This window comes from Spironucleus salmonicida, chromosome 2 (assembly GCF_000497125.1).
Source record: "Spironucleus salmonicida strain ATCC 50377 chromosome 2, whole genome shotgun sequence".
Taxonomy (NCBI): domain Eukaryota; phylum Fornicata; order Diplomonadida; family Hexamitidae; genus Spironucleus; species Spironucleus salmonicida.
Window position 1 is genome coordinate 1,311,709 of NC_090597.1, and position 19,878 is coordinate 1,331,586.

The 19,878-nt window shown below is 37.7% G+C and overlaps 18 protein-coding genes across 18 annotated transcripts; 8 read left to right on the forward strand and 10 right to left on the reverse strand. All coding sequences in view use genetic code 6, as the record gives it.

Moving 5' to 3' along the window:
* Positions 1 to 70: 70 nt before the first annotated feature.
* On the forward strand, positions 71 to 526 carry SS50377_21932 (Eukaryotic translation initiation factor 5A; the record flags this gene model as incomplete). Its single annotated transcript, XM_067905825.1, has 1 exon — positions 71 to 526. One exon carries the CDS (start codon positions 71 to 73, stop codon positions 524 to 526), a length of 456 nt encoding a protein of 151 aa, XP_067767142.1.
* Positions 527 to 661: 135 nt separating this feature from the next.
* On the forward strand, positions 662 to 1,096 carry SS50377_21933 (uncharacterized protein; the record flags this gene model as incomplete). The annotated part of the gene is made up of 1 exon (XM_067905826.1): positions 662 to 1,096. One exon carries the CDS (start codon positions 662 to 664, stop codon positions 1,094 to 1,096), a length of 435 nt encoding a protein of 144 aa, XP_067767143.1.
* Positions 1,097 to 1,098: 2 nt separating this feature from the next.
* Positions 1,099 to 1,503, reverse strand: SS50377_21934 (Peptide methionine sulfoxide reductase MsrB; the record flags this gene model as incomplete). Its single annotated transcript, XM_067905827.1, has 1 exon — positions 1,099 to 1,503. The coding sequence occupies one exon, from the start codon at positions 1,501 to 1,503 to the stop codon at positions 1,099 to 1,101; it is 405 nt and encodes a 134-aa protein (XP_067767144.1).
* A 155-nt stretch (positions 1,504 to 1,658) lies between these two features.
* Positions 1,659 to 2,012, forward strand: SS50377_21935 (Transmembrane domain-containing protein; the record flags this gene model as incomplete). The annotated part of the gene is made up of 1 exon (XM_067905828.1): positions 1,659 to 2,012. One exon carries the CDS (start codon positions 1,659 to 1,661, stop codon positions 2,010 to 2,012), a length of 354 nt encoding a protein of 117 aa, XP_067767145.1.
* Positions 2,013 to 2,038: 26 nt separating this feature from the next.
* Positions 2,039 to 2,281, reverse strand: SS50377_21936 (uncharacterized protein; the record flags this gene model as incomplete). Its single annotated transcript, XM_067905829.1, has 1 exon — positions 2,039 to 2,281. One exon carries the CDS (start codon positions 2,279 to 2,281, stop codon positions 2,039 to 2,041), a length of 243 nt encoding a protein of 80 aa, XP_067767146.1.
* Positions 2,282 to 2,845: 564 nt separating this feature from the next.
* SS50377_21937 (Cysteine-rich membrane protein 2) lies at positions 2,846 to 4,477 on the forward strand (the record flags this gene model as incomplete). The annotated part of the gene is made up of 1 exon (XM_067905830.1): positions 2,846 to 4,477. One exon carries the CDS (start codon positions 2,846 to 2,848, stop codon positions 4,475 to 4,477), a length of 1,632 nt encoding a protein of 543 aa, XP_067767147.1.
* A 171-nt stretch (positions 4,478 to 4,648) lies between these two features.
* Positions 4,649 to 5,002, reverse strand: SS50377_21938 (Transmembrane domain-containing protein; the record flags this gene model as incomplete). The annotated part of the gene is made up of 1 exon (XM_067905831.1): positions 4,649 to 5,002. One exon carries the CDS (start codon positions 5,000 to 5,002, stop codon positions 4,649 to 4,651), a length of 354 nt encoding a protein of 117 aa, XP_067767148.1.
* Positions 5,003 to 5,157: 155 nt separating this feature from the next.
* SS50377_21939 (Peptide methionine sulfoxide reductase MsrB) lies at positions 5,158 to 5,562 on the forward strand (the record flags this gene model as incomplete). The annotated part of the gene is made up of 1 exon (XM_067905832.1): positions 5,158 to 5,562. The coding sequence occupies one exon, from the start codon at positions 5,158 to 5,160 to the stop codon at positions 5,560 to 5,562; it is 405 nt and encodes a 134-aa protein (XP_067767149.1).
* Positions 5,563 to 5,999: 437 nt separating this feature from the next.
* Positions 6,000 to 6,236, reverse strand: SS50377_21940 (uncharacterized protein; the record flags this gene model as incomplete). Its single annotated transcript, XM_067905833.1, has 1 exon — positions 6,000 to 6,236. The coding sequence occupies one exon, from the start codon at positions 6,234 to 6,236 to the stop codon at positions 6,000 to 6,002; it is 237 nt and encodes a 78-aa protein (XP_067767150.1).
* Positions 6,237 to 6,412: 176 nt separating this feature from the next.
* SS50377_21941 (uncharacterized protein) lies at positions 6,413 to 7,048 on the reverse strand (the record flags this gene model as incomplete). Its single annotated transcript, XM_067905834.1, has 1 exon — positions 6,413 to 7,048. The coding sequence occupies one exon, from the start codon at positions 7,046 to 7,048 to the stop codon at positions 6,413 to 6,415; it is 636 nt and encodes a 211-aa protein (XP_067767151.1).
* Positions 7,049 to 7,861: 813 nt separating this feature from the next.
* SS50377_21942 (uncharacterized protein) lies at positions 7,862 to 8,119 on the forward strand (the record flags this gene model as incomplete). The annotated part of the gene is made up of 1 exon (XM_067905835.1): positions 7,862 to 8,119. The coding sequence occupies one exon, from the start codon at positions 7,862 to 7,864 to the stop codon at positions 8,117 to 8,119; it is 258 nt and encodes an 85-aa protein (XP_067767152.1).
* A 38-nt stretch (positions 8,120 to 8,157) lies between these two features.
* SS50377_21943 (uncharacterized protein) lies at positions 8,158 to 8,367 on the reverse strand (the record flags this gene model as incomplete). The annotated part of the gene is made up of 1 exon (XM_067905836.1): positions 8,158 to 8,367. One exon carries the CDS (start codon positions 8,365 to 8,367, stop codon positions 8,158 to 8,160), a length of 210 nt encoding a protein of 69 aa, XP_067767153.1.
* Positions 8,368 to 8,475: 108 nt separating this feature from the next.
* SS50377_21944 (uncharacterized protein) lies at positions 8,476 to 8,889 on the reverse strand (the record flags this gene model as incomplete). The annotated part of the gene is made up of 1 exon (XM_067905837.1): positions 8,476 to 8,889. The coding sequence occupies one exon, from the start codon at positions 8,887 to 8,889 to the stop codon at positions 8,476 to 8,478; it is 414 nt and encodes a 137-aa protein (XP_067767154.1).
* A 119-nt stretch (positions 8,890 to 9,008) lies between these two features.
* SS50377_21945 (rRNA-binding endoribonuclease) lies at positions 9,009 to 10,253 on the reverse strand (the record flags this gene model as incomplete). The annotated part of the gene is made up of 1 exon (XM_067905838.1): positions 9,009 to 10,253. The coding sequence occupies one exon, from the start codon at positions 10,251 to 10,253 to the stop codon at positions 9,009 to 9,011; it is 1,245 nt and encodes a 414-aa protein (XP_067767155.1).
* Positions 10,254 to 10,323: 70 nt separating this feature from the next.
* Positions 10,324 to 10,569, forward strand: SS50377_21946 (RING-H2 zinc finger domain-containing protein; the record flags this gene model as incomplete). The annotated part of the gene is made up of 1 exon (XM_067905839.1): positions 10,324 to 10,569. One exon carries the CDS (start codon positions 10,324 to 10,326, stop codon positions 10,567 to 10,569), a length of 246 nt encoding a protein of 81 aa, XP_067767156.1.
* Positions 10,570 to 10,633: 64 nt separating this feature from the next.
* SS50377_21947 (uncharacterized protein) lies at positions 10,634 to 13,108 on the forward strand (the record flags this gene model as incomplete). The annotated part of the gene is made up of 1 exon (XM_067905840.1): positions 10,634 to 13,108. The coding sequence occupies one exon, from the start codon at positions 10,634 to 10,636 to the stop codon at positions 13,106 to 13,108; it is 2,475 nt and encodes an 824-aa protein (XP_067767157.1).
* Positions 13,109 to 13,134: 26 nt separating this feature from the next.
* Positions 13,135 to 14,442, reverse strand: SS50377_21948 (Multidrug resistance protein; the record flags this gene model as incomplete). Its single annotated transcript, XM_067905841.1, has 1 exon — positions 13,135 to 14,442. One exon carries the CDS (start codon positions 14,440 to 14,442, stop codon positions 13,135 to 13,137), a length of 1,308 nt encoding a protein of 435 aa, XP_067767158.1.
* A 903-nt stretch (positions 14,443 to 15,345) lies between these two features.
* SS50377_21949 (WD40 repeat protein) lies at positions 15,346 to 19,761 on the reverse strand (the record flags this gene model as incomplete). Its single annotated transcript, XM_067905842.1, has 1 exon — positions 15,346 to 19,761. One exon carries the CDS (start codon positions 19,759 to 19,761, stop codon positions 15,346 to 15,348), a length of 4,416 nt encoding a protein of 1,471 aa, XP_067767159.1.
* Between the last annotated feature and the right edge of the window lie 117 nt (positions 19,762 to 19,878).

The following is a 19,878-nucleotide window of genomic DNA, read 5'->3' on the forward strand; positions in this document are numbered from 1 at the left end:
ATTACGATAGATTAATAATATAATAATATAAGAAATATTTCACTTCTTTTTTGCTTTCCACTTCTCTGCAATGTCTGCATCTGGAGATCCATCTTATCCTAAGGCTGCTGGTGAACTTGGTAAGGGAGACTATATCGTAATCTAGGATAAATTTCCTTGCAAGATTTCTGAATATTCTTCATCGAAAACTGGTAAGCACGGTCATGCCAAAGCTTCTATTACTGCAATTGATATCTTCACCGGTAAGAAATATGAAGATTCTTGCCCTACTTCCCATAATGTTAACTGCCCTCACGTTTTCACATTCAATTATTAAATGACATCCTATGACGATGAATATATTCAGTATATTGATGATGCTGGTATTGAAGGCGAAATCTAGAGACCTACTTTCCCTGAAGGTCTTGATACTCAACTTGTTGAAGCTTTTGAGACTGCTATGAACGATTCTATCAATATTGTTATCACTGTTTAGACTGCTATGGGCACTTGCTAGGTCATGTCTTTCAGAACCGATAGAAACTGACTTAATATTTAATTAACTAACTTTTATTTACTATTTTAACTCATGAGCTTTATTGTTTTTATCTTTTATATTTAGTTTTAAAAATTGTATTTATAATAATATTATATAATAGTTATGTTTATTTATTCCGCTAAAATGACTTATATTTAAACAATTTTTGGTCAGTAAAACTTCTTTTTCTTAGTAGATTATACTCTAACAGCATTATAAATAGCATAACTTATAACCAGGTTCTACCCGTCGCGCAGCGCTGGGGAGGTGGTGATCCACAACGGCCCAACAGTGATATCTTAGGAGGACCGCCTGGCGGAGCTCTGTGTGAACTCGGAGTCCCAGTGGTCCGTACACTTCAGGGTGCTGGTAGGCACGGACGAGTTTTCTTAGCCGGTCCACTTAGAGTTCTTCTCAGACGCTGATGACCAAGAGTTGCTGCTAGCCCAGGCCCGTGAGGAACTGTAGCAGAAAGTAATGACCTATATGTAGCAGTAGGCGGAAGATGAGGAAAAGAAAAAAGATGAGGAGTAGAAAGCGGCCTTCGAGGCGGCGCAGGCAAAAAGTAAAAAGAAGTGAGGTCATTCGAATATCTTTTTCTGGCCGTCTGGACCCGCATACTGCACGCTAACTGCGTTGATACAATAACGTACGTCCTTGGGGTTGCCGAAGTGCTCGCCATCGAAACGATGACCGAGGTGTGCGTCACACTGAGCGCAGCGTACCTCGGTCCGTTTCCTTCCACCAGAGGTATCCACCAGCTCTTTGAGGTTAGATTCATCGCCCTTCCAGAAGGCAGGCCAGCCGCACTTCGCATCGAACTTGGCGGCGCCCGGGAAGAGGGAGGCCTAACACACCGTGCATAGAAAATCTCCAGTAGAAGGCAGCGACTTGAATACATCATAGTTAGCCGAGAACGGTGGTTCAGTTGCGGCCTGCTGCGTGACGGCGATCGCGAGCTGAGAAAGATGGTTAGGTAAACTCATAATGGAGGAGTGGTCACAGATATGTTAGTATACGTAGGTAGCTGTGCCGGTTTTGTTAGGGGTACAAAAAGTATACAACGGAATCGTATACCTGGCAGTCTTGGACTAGGCGACCGCGCATGCTTTACTCAGCCCTCCTCTTCTCCCCACTCCTAATGCGCTCCCGCAGCCGTACAGCATCCTTCCATGCAGCAGCTCTGCTCCCAATTATCTCTCTATTATTCCTCGCAGCGGCCGGTGGCGTCACTTGGCACCTCGGTACGGCACTACCCGACTGCATCAGTAAGTTCTGTGCCCTTTATGGAGAAGTGGAATTATCCCTACAGGTGTGCCCGGCGGAGGACCAGGCAAAATATAACCGCACACGCACCATGTACTACCAGGCCATAGTCCTAGACATCAGCTTTGCCTGCGCCACGGTTATTTTTTACATGCTCTGGGTTCTCGTCCGCCGCGGGAACCCATCTCTCGAGCGCTTCCTCCTGGACAAGCAGGCTGAACTAGACTGAGTATATTTTAAGCTAACAAAATCATATCACCTCGAAACAAAGCCCAAAATCCTTTCCATCACTGAATACCACTCCTCCAAGGCCGTTTAGAGAAAGTCCAGCAAAAACTTGCAGTCGATCGCTGAAACTAAACCCTGATATAATACTTCCTTACTGAACCTGGATTCTAATTTCTTCGAATCTCTTACATTAAAATTTCTCATTAAATAATTATTCATCAAAAAGCATATTAGACCATTTCCCCTTAATTTTGATACTTATTGTTCCATTAAAAATTTTTAATACATTCAACTTGTCTGTAAATTCAAAAATTTATTAAATTTTACTGTTAGACAATATAGTTTCCAAAAAATACTACTGATAATGCAAGAACAGACTTTACTTTGATTTGCTAAATTAATAACCAATAGTATATTTTTAATACTTTCTTTGAATTTTAACAGATTTTTTTTCGAAAACTGCTTAAATTGTTGATAAAGTTGGAATTGAAAAGTATGAAAATTGTGATTTAATTTATTACCCTATAGAAAATGAATATGAGTAAGAAGATTTATTTAAGGTAGTTGATGAATGCTCGACTTCTATTTATACATTTGTTTTTGTTGAGTAGCTCAGTTTTACTACATTTGGGTTAACATTATTGAGTTCAGGTACTAACTTATAGAAGGAGAAGAAATTTGGATCATTTTGCTTAGAAATTAATTATGTTAACTTATATGGGTGAAAGTTCATTTAACAAAATTAGATAAGATATTATATTATAGTAATCAATATATAAGCTAAATTTCTCTTTAAAATGATTATGTTCGTAACGAACCTTTTAGTATTATAAAATGTTTGTACTGACACTATAACATTTACAAAACTGCCCAACATTAAACTAATCCTCTCATATAGATTTTTATGGCTTTTACATCAACGACACACATATTTAACTTGAAATTCCAACCAAATTCCCAGAAATTAAAATTTCAGAGTTTCCTGATATGAGTAACGCGATGAAGTTTATATAAAGTGGAAAAGATGGATCATTCTATTGTTATAACGAAAACTCTAAATTTTAACGACTAGATGCTTGTAATATCTTAACTATTTAATTTCCAGAAGCTAACTTCATTCATACACTTGTTGAGAAGGATGGTGTATTTTTCGAGATCAAAAATTTTTACTATGAAACATTCCATAATATTGGTAATTTTGAAATAATTTCTGAAGTGCTCTTTTTAGGAGACGAGATTATCGCGAAAATACCATAATTAAGTACAAACTTGAAGTTCCAAATAGATACAATCGGATATTTTATATAAAATACCCTTATTCAAACTGCGTATTGCAATAGTCAATAGATACCTGTTGTAGATGCTAAAATAACATTCTCAAACCTGTGTAAAACGATATAATTTACACTTTTGAACGGTTAGAATGTAGATTTTTAGCTCAAATTAGAGAATACAGTTTACTATAACTATATATATTCTCCTGGAGATATTAAAACTAATCTCATAGTTGGATTAGGTGATGTATGTAAAATTGTATAAGAACATATTTTCGAAGCCTTAAAGTCTAATTTTTCATGCCCTAAAAATTAAACTTTAATTGAAGATACCTGCATTTTAGATTGTCTTTTAGAAAATAATTGCCCTTCCATCTGTCCTGAAAACCACGAGAACATCGACGGCGCTTGTTATGATTGCGGGATAAATGGTCATTTAGTGGAAGGATAATGTGAACAAATCGAATGCGAAGTAGGTCAAGTCCTTATTTAGGGGGAATGTACAGAATTAGAATGTGGCGAATTTGAGGAGTGGAATGGAGCTTAATGTATCGCTATAATATGCAAGAAATATTCAATAATTATAGACCATAGTTGTGTTGAGTGCGATCTTGACGAAATAGTAAATGGAAATAAGTGTTAGAAGCTCATTTGTGGAGACTTTGAAATTATACATTAGCATATTTGCATCAGTTGTGGTATAGGCGAACTAGTGGAAAATGGTTATTGTGTAGAAATTATATGCAAAGAAAATTAAGAACTATTAGGGGATTAGTGTCAAGATATTGTTTGTGGAAATAACCAAATACTCGAAAATGGAATGTGCGTAAGCTGTGCTGAAAATGAAATTATTGTATTAGGAAAATGCAAGGAAAATCCGTGTAAAGAAGGTTAGTAGTTAATAGGCATTTTCTGTGTAGACCCAACGTGCCCTATAGGTACAGTATTTTAAAACGGAAAGTGTGAGCAAATCATATGTGATATCGGTTGGATTTTAGTTGGTAATAGATGTGAGCCCATATTGTGTTAGGAGGGTGAGATTTTCATCAACGGGTAGTGCATAGAAAACGAAATTGAGGCATGTGAAGAAGGATAAATTTTTGAGGATGGTGAATGTGTTGATGGAGCAGTAGCTATAGGAGTAGTCTTGGGGCTGATTGGAGTAATTGGTGCACTCGGAAATCTAGTTTGATTTGAGTTTCTTTATTTACCCCCATTACATATAGACTCTTTTGAGTTGAAGAACTGTAACTTTAGTCTAAATTAATTTATAAGTTTGTTGTAATTATACCTCGTCATAGGTTTTAAATAATATACTACAACTAATACCACTAATTTTTTAATTTGTTAGCTTAAAATATACTCAGTCTAGTTCAGCCTGCTTGTCCAGGAGGAAGCGCTCGAGAGATGGGTTCCCGCGGCGGACGAGAACCCAGAGCATGTAAAAAATAACCGTGGCGCAGGCAAAGCTGATGTCTAGGACTATGGCCTGGTAGTACATGGTGCGTGTGCGGTTATATTTTGCCTGGTCCTCCGCCGGGCACACCTGTAGGGATAATTCCACTTCTCCATAAAGGGCACAGAACTTACTGATGCAGTCGGGTAGTGCCGTACCGAGGTGCCAAGTGACGCCACCGGCCGCTGCGAGGAATAATAGAGAGATAATTGGGAGCAGAGCTGCTGCATGGAAGGATGCTGTACGGCTGCGGGAGCGCATTAGGAGTGGGGAGAAGAGGAGGGCTGAGTAAAGCATGCGCGGTCGCCTAGTCCAAGACTGCCAGGTATACGATTCCGTTGTATACTTTTTGTACCCCTAACAAAACCGGCACAGCTACCTACGTATACTAACATATCTGTGACCACTCCTCCATTATGAGTTTACCTAACCATCTTTCTCAGCTCGCGATCGCCGTCACGCAGCAGGCCGCAACTGAACCACCGTTCTCGGCTAACTATGATGTATTCAAGTCGCTGCCTTCTACTGGAGATTTTCTATGCACGGTGTGTTAGGCCTCCCTCTTCCCGGGCGCCGCCAAGTTCGATGCGAAGTGCGGCTGGCCTGCCTTCTGGAAGGGCGATGAATCTAACCTCAAAGAGCTGGTGGATACCTCTGGTGGAAGGAAACGGACCGAGGTACGCTGCGCTCAGTGTGACGCACACCTCGGTCATCGTTTCGATGGCGAGCACTTCGGCAACCCCAAGGACGTACGTTATTGTATCAACGCAGTTAGCGTGCAGTATGCGGGTCCAGACGGCCAGAAAAAGATATTCGAATGACCTCACTTCTTTTTACTTTTTGCCTGCGCCGCCTCGAAGGCCGCTTTCTACTCCTCATCTTTTTTCTTTTCCTCATCTTCCGCCTACTGCTACATATAGGTCATTACTTTCTGCTACAGTTCCTCACGGGCCTGGGCTAGCAGCAACTCTTGGTCATCAGCGTCTGAGAAGAACTCTAAGTGGACCGGCTAAGAAAACTCGTCCGTGCCTACCAGCACCCTGAAGTGTACGGACCACTGGGACTCCGAGTTCACACAGAGCTCCGCCAGGCGGTCCTCCTAAGATATCACTGTTGGGCCGTTGTGGATCACCACCTCCCCAGCGCTGCGCGACGTAGCGAATATAGTTTTACATAAAAAGGTTTTATAACATATGTTGATAAATTTATAATAGTATTAATATATTTTATAAATATATAACAATAGCTTCTTAATGTATCACACCTCGAGCATGCTAGTGTTCGGGGTGGTCATTGATACAAGCTATACAGGGTAACGTGGTAGCTTCTTGAGTTACTAACGCCTTTAAAATTGGGTACTCACGTAACCCAACACCACGAATAACAAGATCAACCCTACCGCTATCAATAATATCCATCCTTCATAATAATTGTCGTCCTTACTACTGTCACTACTACTGTCATCACTACCTGTTGAGCCTTCTCCATCTCCCATGAAATATGGAGTGGTAAAAATTGATTGATTTATTTATTAATATAATATTTATTACTAATCAATCAAAAATATACTATACCTTTTAAATATAATTAAATTTCAGATATTAACTAAATTGATTTACAAAAGATTAAAAAATAGGAATATCTCTTTTATTAATATTTCTACAAATTTTATCACTCTAATCGGATATCATCTACAGACATACCTGTAATTTAACTTAATAGGTAAACAGATTAGTGTTTAAACAATTCTTATGACTCAGATGTAGATTCATTTGGATCTGAAACCTCTTATATTTAATAATTACTAAAAATATTATTTTTAACTTCATACTTTGGCGTTGGTATTAGGTTATGTTAAGAAACTCTACTCATTAATAATGATTAAACATCAACAGAGCTATTTTCAGCATCATCCTCAGTAACTTAATACACCTTTTCGATGTTAAGCTTAAGTTATTTTTTATACTTCTTAGTCTTAACAATAGGTTATATTAATACTTCATCTGTAGATAATTATTATTCAATTTCTTCTGTAATAATATTGATTTAATCTGTAATTTATTCAATTTGTAAAGTACTGTCCTTATTTTTTAATTCAATTTATGAATTCATAAAAGTCCCCTAAACAAGAAAACTTGAAGTATTATTAGATCTATAAAGATTATTTCTAGTTAAAGGCGTTAATGTATTTTTTGAAGTTGTTTATGATTAGCTCTACTTCTTATTAGTTGTAAAATGTACACGTGACTTTGTTAACGGTTACAGAGGTACAAAAGATATTTATGTGATATGAAGGTTACGACTCATTTTTCAGTAATAATTATAATATAATTATTTACAGAATATGATTGAAAGGATGACATTTTGTTTTATATTTATTTATTTAATTATATTATCAGTCTTTCAATGGTTTTATATTACGGATATATTTTCTTATCATAATTTAGTATAATTTATCGCAAAATTAATCAATCTTTGATATCAGTTTTACTATATATAGAAATATAATTTTTTAGTATAGAGTTTTCTGTAAATATTTTTGATATGCAATTAATTTTTTAATATTATAATTTGTTCTTTAGTTAACACTATTGATTTACAAAATATAATGTTTATTTAAAAAATATAATATTGGCATGAAATGAATTATTTAGCCGTAATGTAATTTTTTGCTAAATTATAACTGGGTATAGTAAGCCATCATAGTTTATTAAGATTAATGAAGATATGATAACATTTAAATAATCTATTTTATAAAGATCGCGCGAGTATTGCCCAACGTGAAAGACGCCGCGGGACCTGCGGCAGAAAGCGGAGCGCCAGCAGGCCCACCAACTCGCGGTGGTGGCGTCCGCAACAGGGTCTCCATCGTTTTTGGTCCGTGAGCGCTCTCTGCCTCACACAAGGTCGAGGTGGGCTGGCACCTGCCCTGCTTCGGTGTCGCACTTCTGGGGAGAAGGTCCCGGAGGTGGTGAGACCGGGAGACAGCTGCTGGCGCTGCGTGGATGGCTGAGAGTGGCTCGAGCGTCCGGCGGTTCATTTGGGACCCTGGAGTACCCGGCCGTATGCACAAAGGTCGCTCCGAAGGCGCCAGAATACATATATAACTGCAGCCACAAAATGGAGGAGGCGCTGCTGGCTCGCATATCGGCACAGAACGAGGCCCTGGAGGCCCAGGTGGCGGCCCAGACGCTGCAGCTTACCGCACTGCAGCATGGCCGCAAGGGCCAGGCCGCGGCAGGGGTGTTCCGCCAGAACGCCCTCCTGCAGGCGCAGAACCGGGAGCTCCAGGACAAGGTGCTGGCGCGGGAGGCGGAAAGCCACGCGCTCAGGCAGCAGCTCCACGCGCTGCAGCGTGGGGGTGCGGCGGTGGAGTGAGGGACGCATTCACTGGCAGCGGGCGAGCGCTGGCGCCGTCACGGCTCCTCCTCCTGGTCCAGGATGATGACGTCCTGCAGGTACAGCTTGGTGGGCTCGCGCAGCTCGTAGAGGTCCCGGCCGCCGCTCACCTTCTGGTACACGACGATCTGACGCAGGTACTCGTCCTCCATCAGCGCCTCCAGGCTCCCGCAGGACCTGCTCTTCTGCCGGGACAGCCGGGCACGCCACGGTCGTCTGGCCTCCATTCTGGTGAGAGGGGCCCTCTGGAAGAAACCGGAAACCGATTTCGGAATGTGGTACGGAAGTGCGCCCGCTCCCTTTCGGGTGCGCTGGAAGGGAAGTGAGGAAGTCGCTCAGATCGTCGTCTCGGTCGTCTTGCCCCCGCGGCAGGTCTGCACGTGCTGGACCTGCATCACCACCACGATCCTGCCGGCGTCCTGGAGGTACTGCTGCACCTCGGGCGTGAAGCTCTCCTCAAACACCCTCGCGTTAGCGGGCGTGTTCTCGAGCACCTGGAGCTGGCCGGAGAGCGAGGCGTGGTCCTGCGAGCACAGGTCCCCGATGAGCATGGTGCCCCTGTCGTTATCCAGAAGCGACTGCGCGATCTTGCTCGTTTTGCTCACAGTAAATACAAATCTTTATAGAGAAGCTGATGATGTTATCATCATCTAGTTAAAATGAGGATATCCACCTTTACATATAGTAAGTATAGCACCCTTGTTATCACTTTTTTAGTTAATTTACTCAATCTCAGACCAGATAGACATGATTTGATAAAGGGAAATTTATATTTACTTATTATTATGTGGTACAGTATATAATCATAAAAACTATACATTTGTATATAATTCAGAATCTTGTGTTTATAAATATTATAATAATAAAATCACTTTCGCATTTATTTCATTGGCCTGACATTAGGATTTCTTTTCAAGAAATATGCCACATCCTATTCAACTTAAGCTTTCCCAACTCCCTTCATTAAGTCATCTCCAAATTCCATACCCCGCTACTTTTTTTGATACTTTGCCATTTTGATCTATCTTTCCTCATAAAGTTCAGGGTGTAGTAAATGAGGCTACTTATATCCTGCAAAGCGCTTTTTCGTTAGGTCTGCTAAGTTATAAACAGTTCCTTTTAAGTCAAAATGTTTGATTCCTTTTGAGGTTGAAACAACACCATCTTCTATATATACAGCCACACGCATGAGACCTTAATTAGAACATTTTGGGCACATAAGCTTTCTAGCTACTTAAACCTGATCATATTAATGAAATTCACGTATATATGGTAAATTTCTAGCGTAATCTAATACTTCTTAAGTGTCTAAATATACTTATAGGCAAGATGAACATTTTAAAGCAAATCTTTTAACTTCTGTAATACGTTGTTTTGAACTGTTAATAAGTTGGAGTTTAATTGCTAATATAATATTTTACATACCCTTATCTTCCGTATAAATAGCTAATACTTCAGATATTTCGTTTAATTTGATATCTGATGGATTATTAATAAGTTTCTCTTCAATATTTTCCTTTGTTATCCAACCGTCCCCAAAAGAAAGATCGGGTTTATCTGATTTTACTTCTACTGGTTTTTGAGGAGTATGAACTGATTGCCATGGGGCTGTTGAAATATGTTGCTTATTCATTTCTGTAAGAGCTTTGAGGGCGGCAAAAATTGGGTCGGATGCTTCTTTATCATCGGATGATTCGTTTGGTTAATAAACTGGTTCACAACTTAATTATTCATCACTATTATTTTACTAAATATTAAGTGCATCAGATTTAATTTTTAATTAATTCTTATCCAGTTTCTAAACTTCTTCAACTTGAATGTTAAGTTGTTTAGCAAGTTGGACGCCAAGTGCAATTACTTCCATATCTGGTCTAGAAAGTTATCCAAATTAGTTAAGTCGGTATGCTTATTCAACGACAAAGTTATAATTTTGTCTGTCTGGTTAAACAACTAATAGATTATGAGCTGATTAAAATGTCTCTAAATATAGTTTTGAATTTTCATCTTTTACTTCAGCTATTACAGATGGTGTTGTATAATAATTTTTCGATTATACTAGCTCTGATCTATTGACAAAGAAGTTTGTATCAAGAATAAGGTGTTCTAATTCCATAGTGAAGTGGAAAAAGAAAAGGTTTATGTTATAATATATAATAAATAAAATAATTCTAACAAAATAGAAAATGCCAGATATCAAAATTCTAAGCTGGACTGGTGTAGTTTTTGTTAATCCTGATGAATAAATGTTATGTTCTATTTGCAAGCAACCTGCAGATTTTCCGTGTCCAGTGTGTGAAGATTTATAAACTAGTAAATGCAAGTAAATTTCTGGTTAATGTGGTCACCTATTTCATGTGCACTGCATTGATAACTGGATTGCTGAGCATTAGACATGTCCTCTGTGTTCTGAATCATGGCAACCAAAGTGAACTTATTATTCATATTATTTTATCTATTATAAAGTAATTTTGATCCACTCCATTCCCGCAAAATATGTATCCTATTACACCAACATCATTTACGCGTCCTCAGGAAGCATATAACAAGATGATGCAATTTTAAAATGTAGATGCATAAGACCATTATATGGAAGTACACTCTTTTACAGATTTAACATTTTCAGTTAAAACATAGCAAGTTACGTAAACTATTTAGGCGACAGCTTCAACTATTAAACGGCCAACATAAACATAGATTACTTCTTCTTCATACAATTCGACTTAATATGAGCCATAATTATTAACTGAATAAACATTAACATAAAAACTAAAGGATAATCCATTGCAATCTGCCATACAACGAGTTTCTGCCATTTTAACAGATTCTATTTATATGAATTAATTAGGAGATGCTGAATATGCTATGCTTTCTGACTAAGAATAATATGATGCTCGTGGTCAGTCAACTCTTCCTGAAATATAAGCATTACAACATGCAAAGTATTCAAAAGGAAAAGTTGTCTCTTGTACTACTTCAACAAATTGGAATAATTCAACTATTGTGTTTCAAGCTGTTGTTCCGTAAGGATATTTCGAATCAATCGATGAAGAAACCGGGTTAAAAGATACCAAAAATGAATTTCACGTTCTTATTTGGAATATTGCAGATGCTCTATCACCATTAGGTGTTTTGGTTTCGCACACAGCTATTTCTTCAATAGCAGTTAGTTAAAATAAATAGGGATTAGTGGTTTCTTGCGGTACTGTATCAGGTTAAGTTTTAGTATATGATTTAGATTCAACATTTAAATCATTCTATGACGTCATTTTTTAGCAAAATGCTCCTAAAAATTCACAGGAAGCTATTTTCAACGCAAGAAATAATATGACATTTTCATAATCAATTAGTTCAAATTCAACACCTCAATATTTTTATCCTTCTATTTCTACATCTGTAACTCATTTCCATACTCTAACAATTACTGATATATAGTGGCTCCCTCATGATTGTTAAATATTACGTAGCGGCGAACTATAACTCTCAGCCAATCCAATGGGAGCAATTTAGTTTGTATCTGTTAGCCCTGATGGATTTTTAAAGTTATTTTCATTAAATTGTGTAGATAGAGACACTACTAGACCAGATTTAACAGTATTAGTTCCATTCTTAACTCTTCCTATGGCTTCTATGTTCCCATAAGTTAAGTCTCTCAAACCTGTATCTATTACATTTCCCGATAGTCATGAACCTAATACCAATTTTGTTTTAGGAGATGCATTTGGAAATTTGAGTTTTAGTACTTGGCCAGCTGCAGTCGCTGGATTTTATGCATTAGAAGATGAAAAGAAACGTTAAGAAAAAGTTTTAAGCAGAGAGATGACAAATGAAGCAAATTAGTAACTAGAGAGACTACAAACAATGTACTAAGATAATCCTACAAAAGGAACTTGTATTAGTAGTTTTAGATATTTTTTAGGTGCTGTTTTTAAATTAGAATTCAGCAAAATCAATAGTACTATGTTGATGGCTGCGGCAAGCGATGGTATTAAAATGTGGGTTTTAGAGAAAAATATTCATTTATAAAGTAGTGAAATGGCTATGAGAGGTGTCGTTGAAGAACAGTTAGTTTTGTAATAAGATTTTGAAGCTGGTGAAAATGCAGGTTTCGTTATTGTAGAATAAATGCCCTTTGTGTCAAAGCCATATATGGCTGCCTAAAATATTATAGAAGAGGAAATAAATTTAAATTCTCCTTTTGTAGAATAAAATGCCTTGCTTTCACACTTAAATATGAATATTTCTAGCAATTAAACTGTATCTGATATGAGTTCTATGAATGTTGGAGACTTAAATAAAAGGGCCCTTAACTAGCCTTAGATTTTGGTTAAATCATTTGAAACGGATTTCCCTAATTATGACTTTTACGAACCTGTATTTTCATTTTTGATTAATGAGGGCTCTATTACCGCTTGTTGTTTGTCACAATCTCGTGTGGGAGTTGTTTTTATCGGAACGGATCGTGGATAAATTCTTGTATTTGATCTTCTTGATAGAATGTATGAACCATTAATCACTGCTTAAACAACTGTAGGACCAGTTACAAATATGCATTATTTTTCGTAGGCAGTAATGAGTAATTAAATATCAACAACTGTTCAGACTGATGCTAATGCTAATTTTAATATTTTACCAGAAAAGAAAAAATAGAGGCGTGTAGATTGCTTACTAGTGGGGGATATGCATGGAACAGTTCATGTTTTGGAAATTCCTAGCTCATTGAAATAGTAAAAGAAAAGAGCCGGTGCATTAGTTGATGAGAAAACAGTTCATGAAAAAAGTAGGCTAAGACAGCAATTTAGAAGATGCTTAGAAAGTGTAGTCTATATGAGATATAGATAAAACGTAAGATCAAGATAAATTGACGAATCCAAATAAAGGGCTATCGAATAAGAAGAATAAAAATAAGAGTAGACCAGGTAAGAAGCTCTAAAGGAATAAGAAGAAAAAGCAGGCAAGAAATAGCAGTGATATATTATACTGAACAAATATATGAATCATTCGTCAATAGGTATATTTTCTAACACACGTACCTAGCTTTGTTGATATTTGTGTTTATTTACTTCACTTAATTAAACCCCAGCTCCAAAATAGTAAAGTAAGAGATTAATAACAGGTAAGAGGCAAACTATTAAGGATATCATATATGGATAGTTAAGTGCTCCTTAAATATAAAAGAATATTACTTTTCCACAACAACCACTACATGTTATTAGAAAACTAGCTACATAATTAAATTTTACAGGTAACAGTTGCATAATAACACCAGGTAATAGCGTCAAACATACAGAGCAATTTATTTATGCTAAATACGTATTCATGGTTCTAAGCCAAAAGGTAGTTGCAAACATGTTTAGGAATTGATTTAACACTATTAACAAATTTGATAAAAGGAAAATAAACTTATTCAAATGCTTTTTTTATAGTAACAAAGTGAACAACGATCCTATAAGACTGCAAATCAATAGCCCTGTTTCAAACCCGGCTATAAGTATAGGTGACTAATATGGTAGTTTTTAAATAAACAAAAATTTTATTAATTCGTTAATAGTAGAGGTTAAAATAGAACAGAAAAATAGAGAAACTAATGGCTTTTGAATCAAATATAATGGAATAAGAGGATTAACTGCCGACCTTTCTATATAGTATAATCCTACAAAGCATGATAATGAAATTAACAATAAACAAAATGCTGGAATATAGAATTGTAAACCCCCTAGAAAAAACGAGTATAACACAGTTAAAAATGCTAGCACGCTAATAGATGCTCCAGCGATATCAAATTTTAATTTATAAAAATTACTGTTAGTAATTAGCACAGAATATATACAGCAAACTATTAATAGTGCTCCGGTTGGATAGTAACAGCATCTTTTAAGAAAAGCACTGCTTACCAAAAAGTAAGGACCAAACACTTATCCTAAGTTCATATATGCAACAAACAGTATATAAAATTATTAGGAATCGATGACAGATGGAAGTAACCTAATATTACTTAAAAGAGCAGTATACGTTACTGAACATGATATTCCAAAAATAAATTCAAATATTATTTTAACATAGTACTATTAACTTAATACTGTAAGAATGCACAATAATGAGCTTAGAAATAATCCGATCGTTAGTTGGGCCTATGAACCAATCCGATTCTATACTCTTCCTAAAGCGAGTGAAAAAGACGCTTAAGAAATACTAGAATAAATTGATAATGTTGAAGTTAAAGTAACACCTAATATAACTAGAAACGGAGCTATGACTAATATTTTTCCTTTTGCTGGCTGTAAAAATAAAGGTTTAGTATTCATTTTTCGAAGAAATATAATATTCTTAATTATACATTATAAATATATACAGTATGCATAGTTAATATTTTCATTAGTTTTTTTCATATGCTATCACGTAACCCAATTTATATTGCCTGTTCTGAATAAACTTTATTTAAGGATAATAAATACAAATTTTTAACAAAAATAGAAAATATTAATATACAAAAAAATACTTACTCTACCATTTGTTCATAATAGATTTCATTCAAACTAACATATATACAAAAGTATAAATTCTACTTTAATCTTAATAAATAACATTTGTAAAGCTCTAAATTTCACCTTTTAATAATAGTTTTGATGTTTTAACAGCAATACAAAGTCTATAAAAATATACAATCTGAGAGTTAATAATTAGCTTAAAAACTATATTCATTTCATCCTATCATAATTTATTTTATAGCAGTTTATATGTTTAATAAATATTAACCTTACATCTTATATGTGTATTTCAGATGCTTAGTATTAATTCCGAATATTTAGTTTCTGCCATAAAATTTACAAAATATAAGTCAATTACACCATAAATTTCACCTAACTTTACCTTATCATGACAATGCAAACATCATCTATCAAAAACCAACTGAATTAATCCTATACTGTCAATAATTTGACTGCAAACCAAATGCCTATTATCAGCAAAAGGATATTCAGAATATCGTGTTAATTTATCCCATCACGCACATAATAATGATACAATAAAAAAATACAATATTCTGAATATCTTCACACGCTCGAAACTACCAATAAAGTTTTTAATTAAAAAAACGACTATTCTCACTCCCAAGTAAACCTCCATAGTTCTCCACATAGACTCATTTACATTAGCTGCATTTCATACTTCCATCTAACCCCCAAATCTTCAAACTGAAGCGAAAACGCTCACTACAGGTCCGGCAAAAACGCGCCGCCGACCTTCGCCTACCGCTCCTTTGCACGAATGACGTTCCGCAACCGCAAAATCTCAGAGCGGTTCTCCTCGTAGCGATCCAGCAGCGCCTCGTCGATCTTGCAGTCCGAGTTCGCCTGTACCTGCGCCTGGTGCAGCTCTCTGCGCAACTGGTTGATCTCCTGTAGCAGCAACGCGTTCTACTGCATCACACCGCTCGTACTGGACTTCGTCTGGTTGTTCTGCGCACTAACTTTTTGTTGCAATTTGACTACATTGGCCTCCATTTTTGAGAAGTTTCCGTTCACTTCGTCTTGCTCGCGCTGCTCCACTAGCTTGTTGGCCTTCTACGTGAGCGTCATATCGATGTTTTTGATCTCGTTGACTAGCTATTTATATTACATGTTCTTATCGATGCCTATCGCACTTGGCTAAATCTACATTTTGCTATTTTAAAGCTGTAGATTGGGAAGGGAATTGAGTGATTTTTGCTATATAATTTAAGAATCCAGAACCCGCTTCATGCGGTTTACACTCACACGGACCTCGGAAAGTTTGTGCAAAATCGTGTATTTTTCCTCTTCGCTAATTGTGATTTACTGCTTCAAAGCGGTAATTTTGCGTGTCAATTCTTTCTTGTTCGTCTGCAGTTGCATTAAATTCAGCCTATATTAGCTCAGCTCCTGGTTCATCTCTTTGAGTTTAATTTTTAGGTCTGCACGTTCTTGGTCTTTTGGCTGTATAGTGCGCTTTAATTCGCGGATTTTGAATTACAAAATGAACGAAATTTTGTTCAATTCGCGAATTTTCTGGTTGAGTTCAACAACTCGCTTTTCACGCTAAGAAATCGTGGAATCACGATTGCGAATTTCGTTTTTATTATCATTTATAGCCTTGCGTAATTCCGCAATTTTGGACTTTAAATCGCTTATTTCGATTTCTTTGGCGGAAAGAAGCTTTTTCTGGTTGATAAGCGATGTTTCCAGCGTTCTATATTCTTGTTTTGTCGTGTAATTGAGCTGCTTTACCTGTTCTTGCTCCAAATCGAGTTCTTTGTTACGCTAGTTGTAAAATGAGGAATAATTATCGCATTCGACGTAAAGCTAATCCTCAGAAAGTTTGTAAATGAGCTCATTTTGCTCTGTCATAAACGAAAGTTGTTTATTTAGCGCTGAAGTTTTATTTGTCAACTGATCCAACTCCGATTCCCGCTATTGCATGTAATCGTCAACTTGCTAGCTCGTTTCGTTCACGAAAACTTGTTACTTCTGAATCAAGTCCTCTTCGACGTTGATTTGACGAGTTTAGAGCTCTGAAATCTGCTCCTACATCATCACGAGGCGCTTCTGATACTGATTTTCTAGCGCTCGCTTCGAGTCCTTGAACAGATTCTCATTATTCGCAATTTAACGTTTCAGCAAAATCGCCTTGTTGTCGTGATCCGTTTTCAGGCGCGCGTGCTCTGATAAATGCGTCGAAATGTTATCGTTTGTGGAGTTGATAATTTTGTTCAAATCAATCTGAAATTGGTCGTCAAGAAATTGAAGCTTCTGTTGGAGCTCCTTTTTAGTGTCGAAAATATAGTTTTTTGCGTGATTTATCGTCTTGTAAATTCCCTAAAGTTGTGTATCGTGGACTGAAAAAGGAAGGAAATTAGCTGTCAAAACTGACGTTTTCTCCTGCGTTTGCGATATCGATGCCTGCTGCTAAACGAGCGGTTTTGGGGTCATGAAATTCTTGAATTTTATGCTGTAAACGAGGCCGTCCTCGGTCGAAACGATGAATCCGGTATTGTCATGAATCGCTGAAAGACCGGTAATTCTGGTGTTGTTGATAGGAATCACAATTTCCTCAGATTCTTTGTCGCGGCTCAAAAATTTCGTTATATCACCTTAATTTCCTTAAATAGCGACTTCTTCAATGAGATTTTTGATATTTTTTACTATAACATAGCCTTGTTCGTAGCTGATTATGAGGTAATTTAGCATTTATAATAACATAGTTGGTCGGCCTTTGTAGACTTTTTTCTAGTCCCATTTTCCGTCGTTTATGCTGCAAATGACATCGTTGCTTGCACTTCCACGAATTTCGATCAAATTTAGTGCATTTCCAACGCCTATAACCTGGTCATTTCCCAAATTTACGTTCAAAATACCACGTTCTTTAGCATTAAAATCAAATACGCGAATTGTGGCGTCTGTCATAATTCCGAAAAGAAGTGGATTTTGAGGTAAAAATTAGTTAATTGTTAGCTGGCCTTCTTTTTGTGAGATTATACCGCCGACACCAATGCAGCAGCTGACAAGAACATGCATTCCGCGTAGCGCGCATTATTTCTCGCGTTTTCCACTCGCAGCATCAAAAATACAAACCGTACCGTCCGCACACGAAATCCAGAATAATCCTTCATATTTTCCGCTCGAAAAATCTCTAAAAATTGGCTAAATTGAGCTCACACGGCTAGGAAAATCATCAATTTTGTATAATTCCTCGCGTGCGTAAAAGTCGAAAACGTGTAAATGGATCCCACTAGCAGCCAAAAACAGGTCACCACTGTGCGAAAATGCCATAACTTTACAGAATTAAATGTTGAATTAATGCAATTTCAAGATCCTGTCGAGGTAAATCTGGCACAGCATAATGAAATCGGTTCCTGCTAAAACTAGATACTGAGCGCTCGGATGGAGCAAAATTTGGCTCGCAGTGTCAGGAAATCGGCAAAGCGAAAATTCGTTTAGAGTGAACTGATCAAAGATTCTGACGATTCGGTCGTTAGATAAAATGGCCAAATTGTTCGAAATGATTGACGAAGAAGTTGACGTAATTGTGTTATTCGTAAACAGCGGTTTTACAAGCCAAAGCTCAGTATTTCGGTTATAGTCGTATGGAAGCGATTGATCCAACGAATCCTCCGGAGACGATTAAAAGTTGATTTGCAGGATTTCTGCATCCATACTGTTCAAATCCGTGACTTCGCCTTTGATGATCGTCAGCTGGTCCTGGCTAATGAGCTTTTTGACCTCTTCCGTCTGATTTGTGAGCATCGTGCGAATAACGTCTTTTAGCGTATTCAGGTCTCGCGACTACAGAATGAACTGACCGCGCAGCCCGTCAACTTCCATAATTCGCTTCACGAGAAGCGGTAATTTGAGCCCAAAAATCATTTTCTGGCTCTAATTCCGGCCGTAGCCGACCATGAAACGTTCATTTTTAGTCAAAATCAAATTCTGGACGTCAAATGGCGGATTCGTACGACAGAGCAGCGAATCGACAACACCTGCGCAGGAATAGCTCAATAAGTGCACGAAAAATTTGTTGCTGTCGAACTGCTTTTCCCAGTTCGTGCTGCCGCTGTAGACGTTTTTGACGACAAATCGGAAGAATTCGCTGATTTGAATGCCGTAGAAATGAACGAGCCCCTTGCTGCTTGCAACAGCCAGGAACCCCGCAGAGCGCTCAGGAACGTCGATTTGGTTCAGTTGGCTGTTGAAAAACGTGAAATTCGTGCGGGCAGGATTCACATCCTCAAACGTGTTTTTGCCGTCAAAACCGTTCAAAAAGACCACCGGATCGTTTAAAAAGAGCATCTAGTTGAATTGAAATTCCTTCACAATTTCACACTTGAATTCGCTCACAATCGTGTTGTTGAAAATGACGCAAATACTGCCATCTTTTGTGCTCAAAAGGATCAATTTATCGCTTTCTTGAGGGAAAAACGGGTACTTTTTCAAAAGCGCCTTGTTGAGGTAAATGCCGTCCGTGAAGATTTTGTTGCCCGTGAGACTCTGCATGTTATTAGGTGCTAGGACCTTCGCAGTCCCGGCGGCCAATTTGATGAATTTTATAGTAGAATTCGCGATGAAAAGAAGCTCTTTGTCAGTCAGTTGCACAATTTTGAGCGTTTCGATTTCCTGGTCGTTTTTGCTGTCGATAATATCCGGCTACGTGATTTTGAGCGAGTAGGTTGGTAGCGAGGTCGTTTTCTGGTCATTGTCGTAGATGAGCATCTAGTAGCCTGACGTGAAATCGGTGATAACGAGCAGGCGGTTTTCAGTGACGAAATGGGCAAGAATGATCGATTTGACTATTTTCATGCCCTGGTTCGTTTTCACGGCGATAAAAATGCGGTGTTTGAACTGGAATTGGAAGGCTGAGTTCTTCTCGTAAATTGAGACGCATGCACCCTCCGGGCGGATCTCTGTCGACAGCAGCGTACAGCCGTTATTGAAAAACTGCAGCTGTGCGATTTTGATGATGTTCTCACCCAGAGAGAGAGTTGTGACAGTTTTGTTTTCCGTAAAATTGTGGAAAACGACCGAAAACCCGGCTAGATAAGCGGTCACATCGGCTGTAACGTAGTGCAGCGTCGCGGAAGGCAACTGGGTAATGCCGAAAGTGGCCGATAGCATTTTTGCGGAATGTGGAGTGGGTGGGGTAATAAGATTAATTAATATATAATAATATGGTTAATAGATGCTTTTGAAAAAAGCTCGGTTGCTAAGATGCAGTTTCTTGGACAAGAGAAA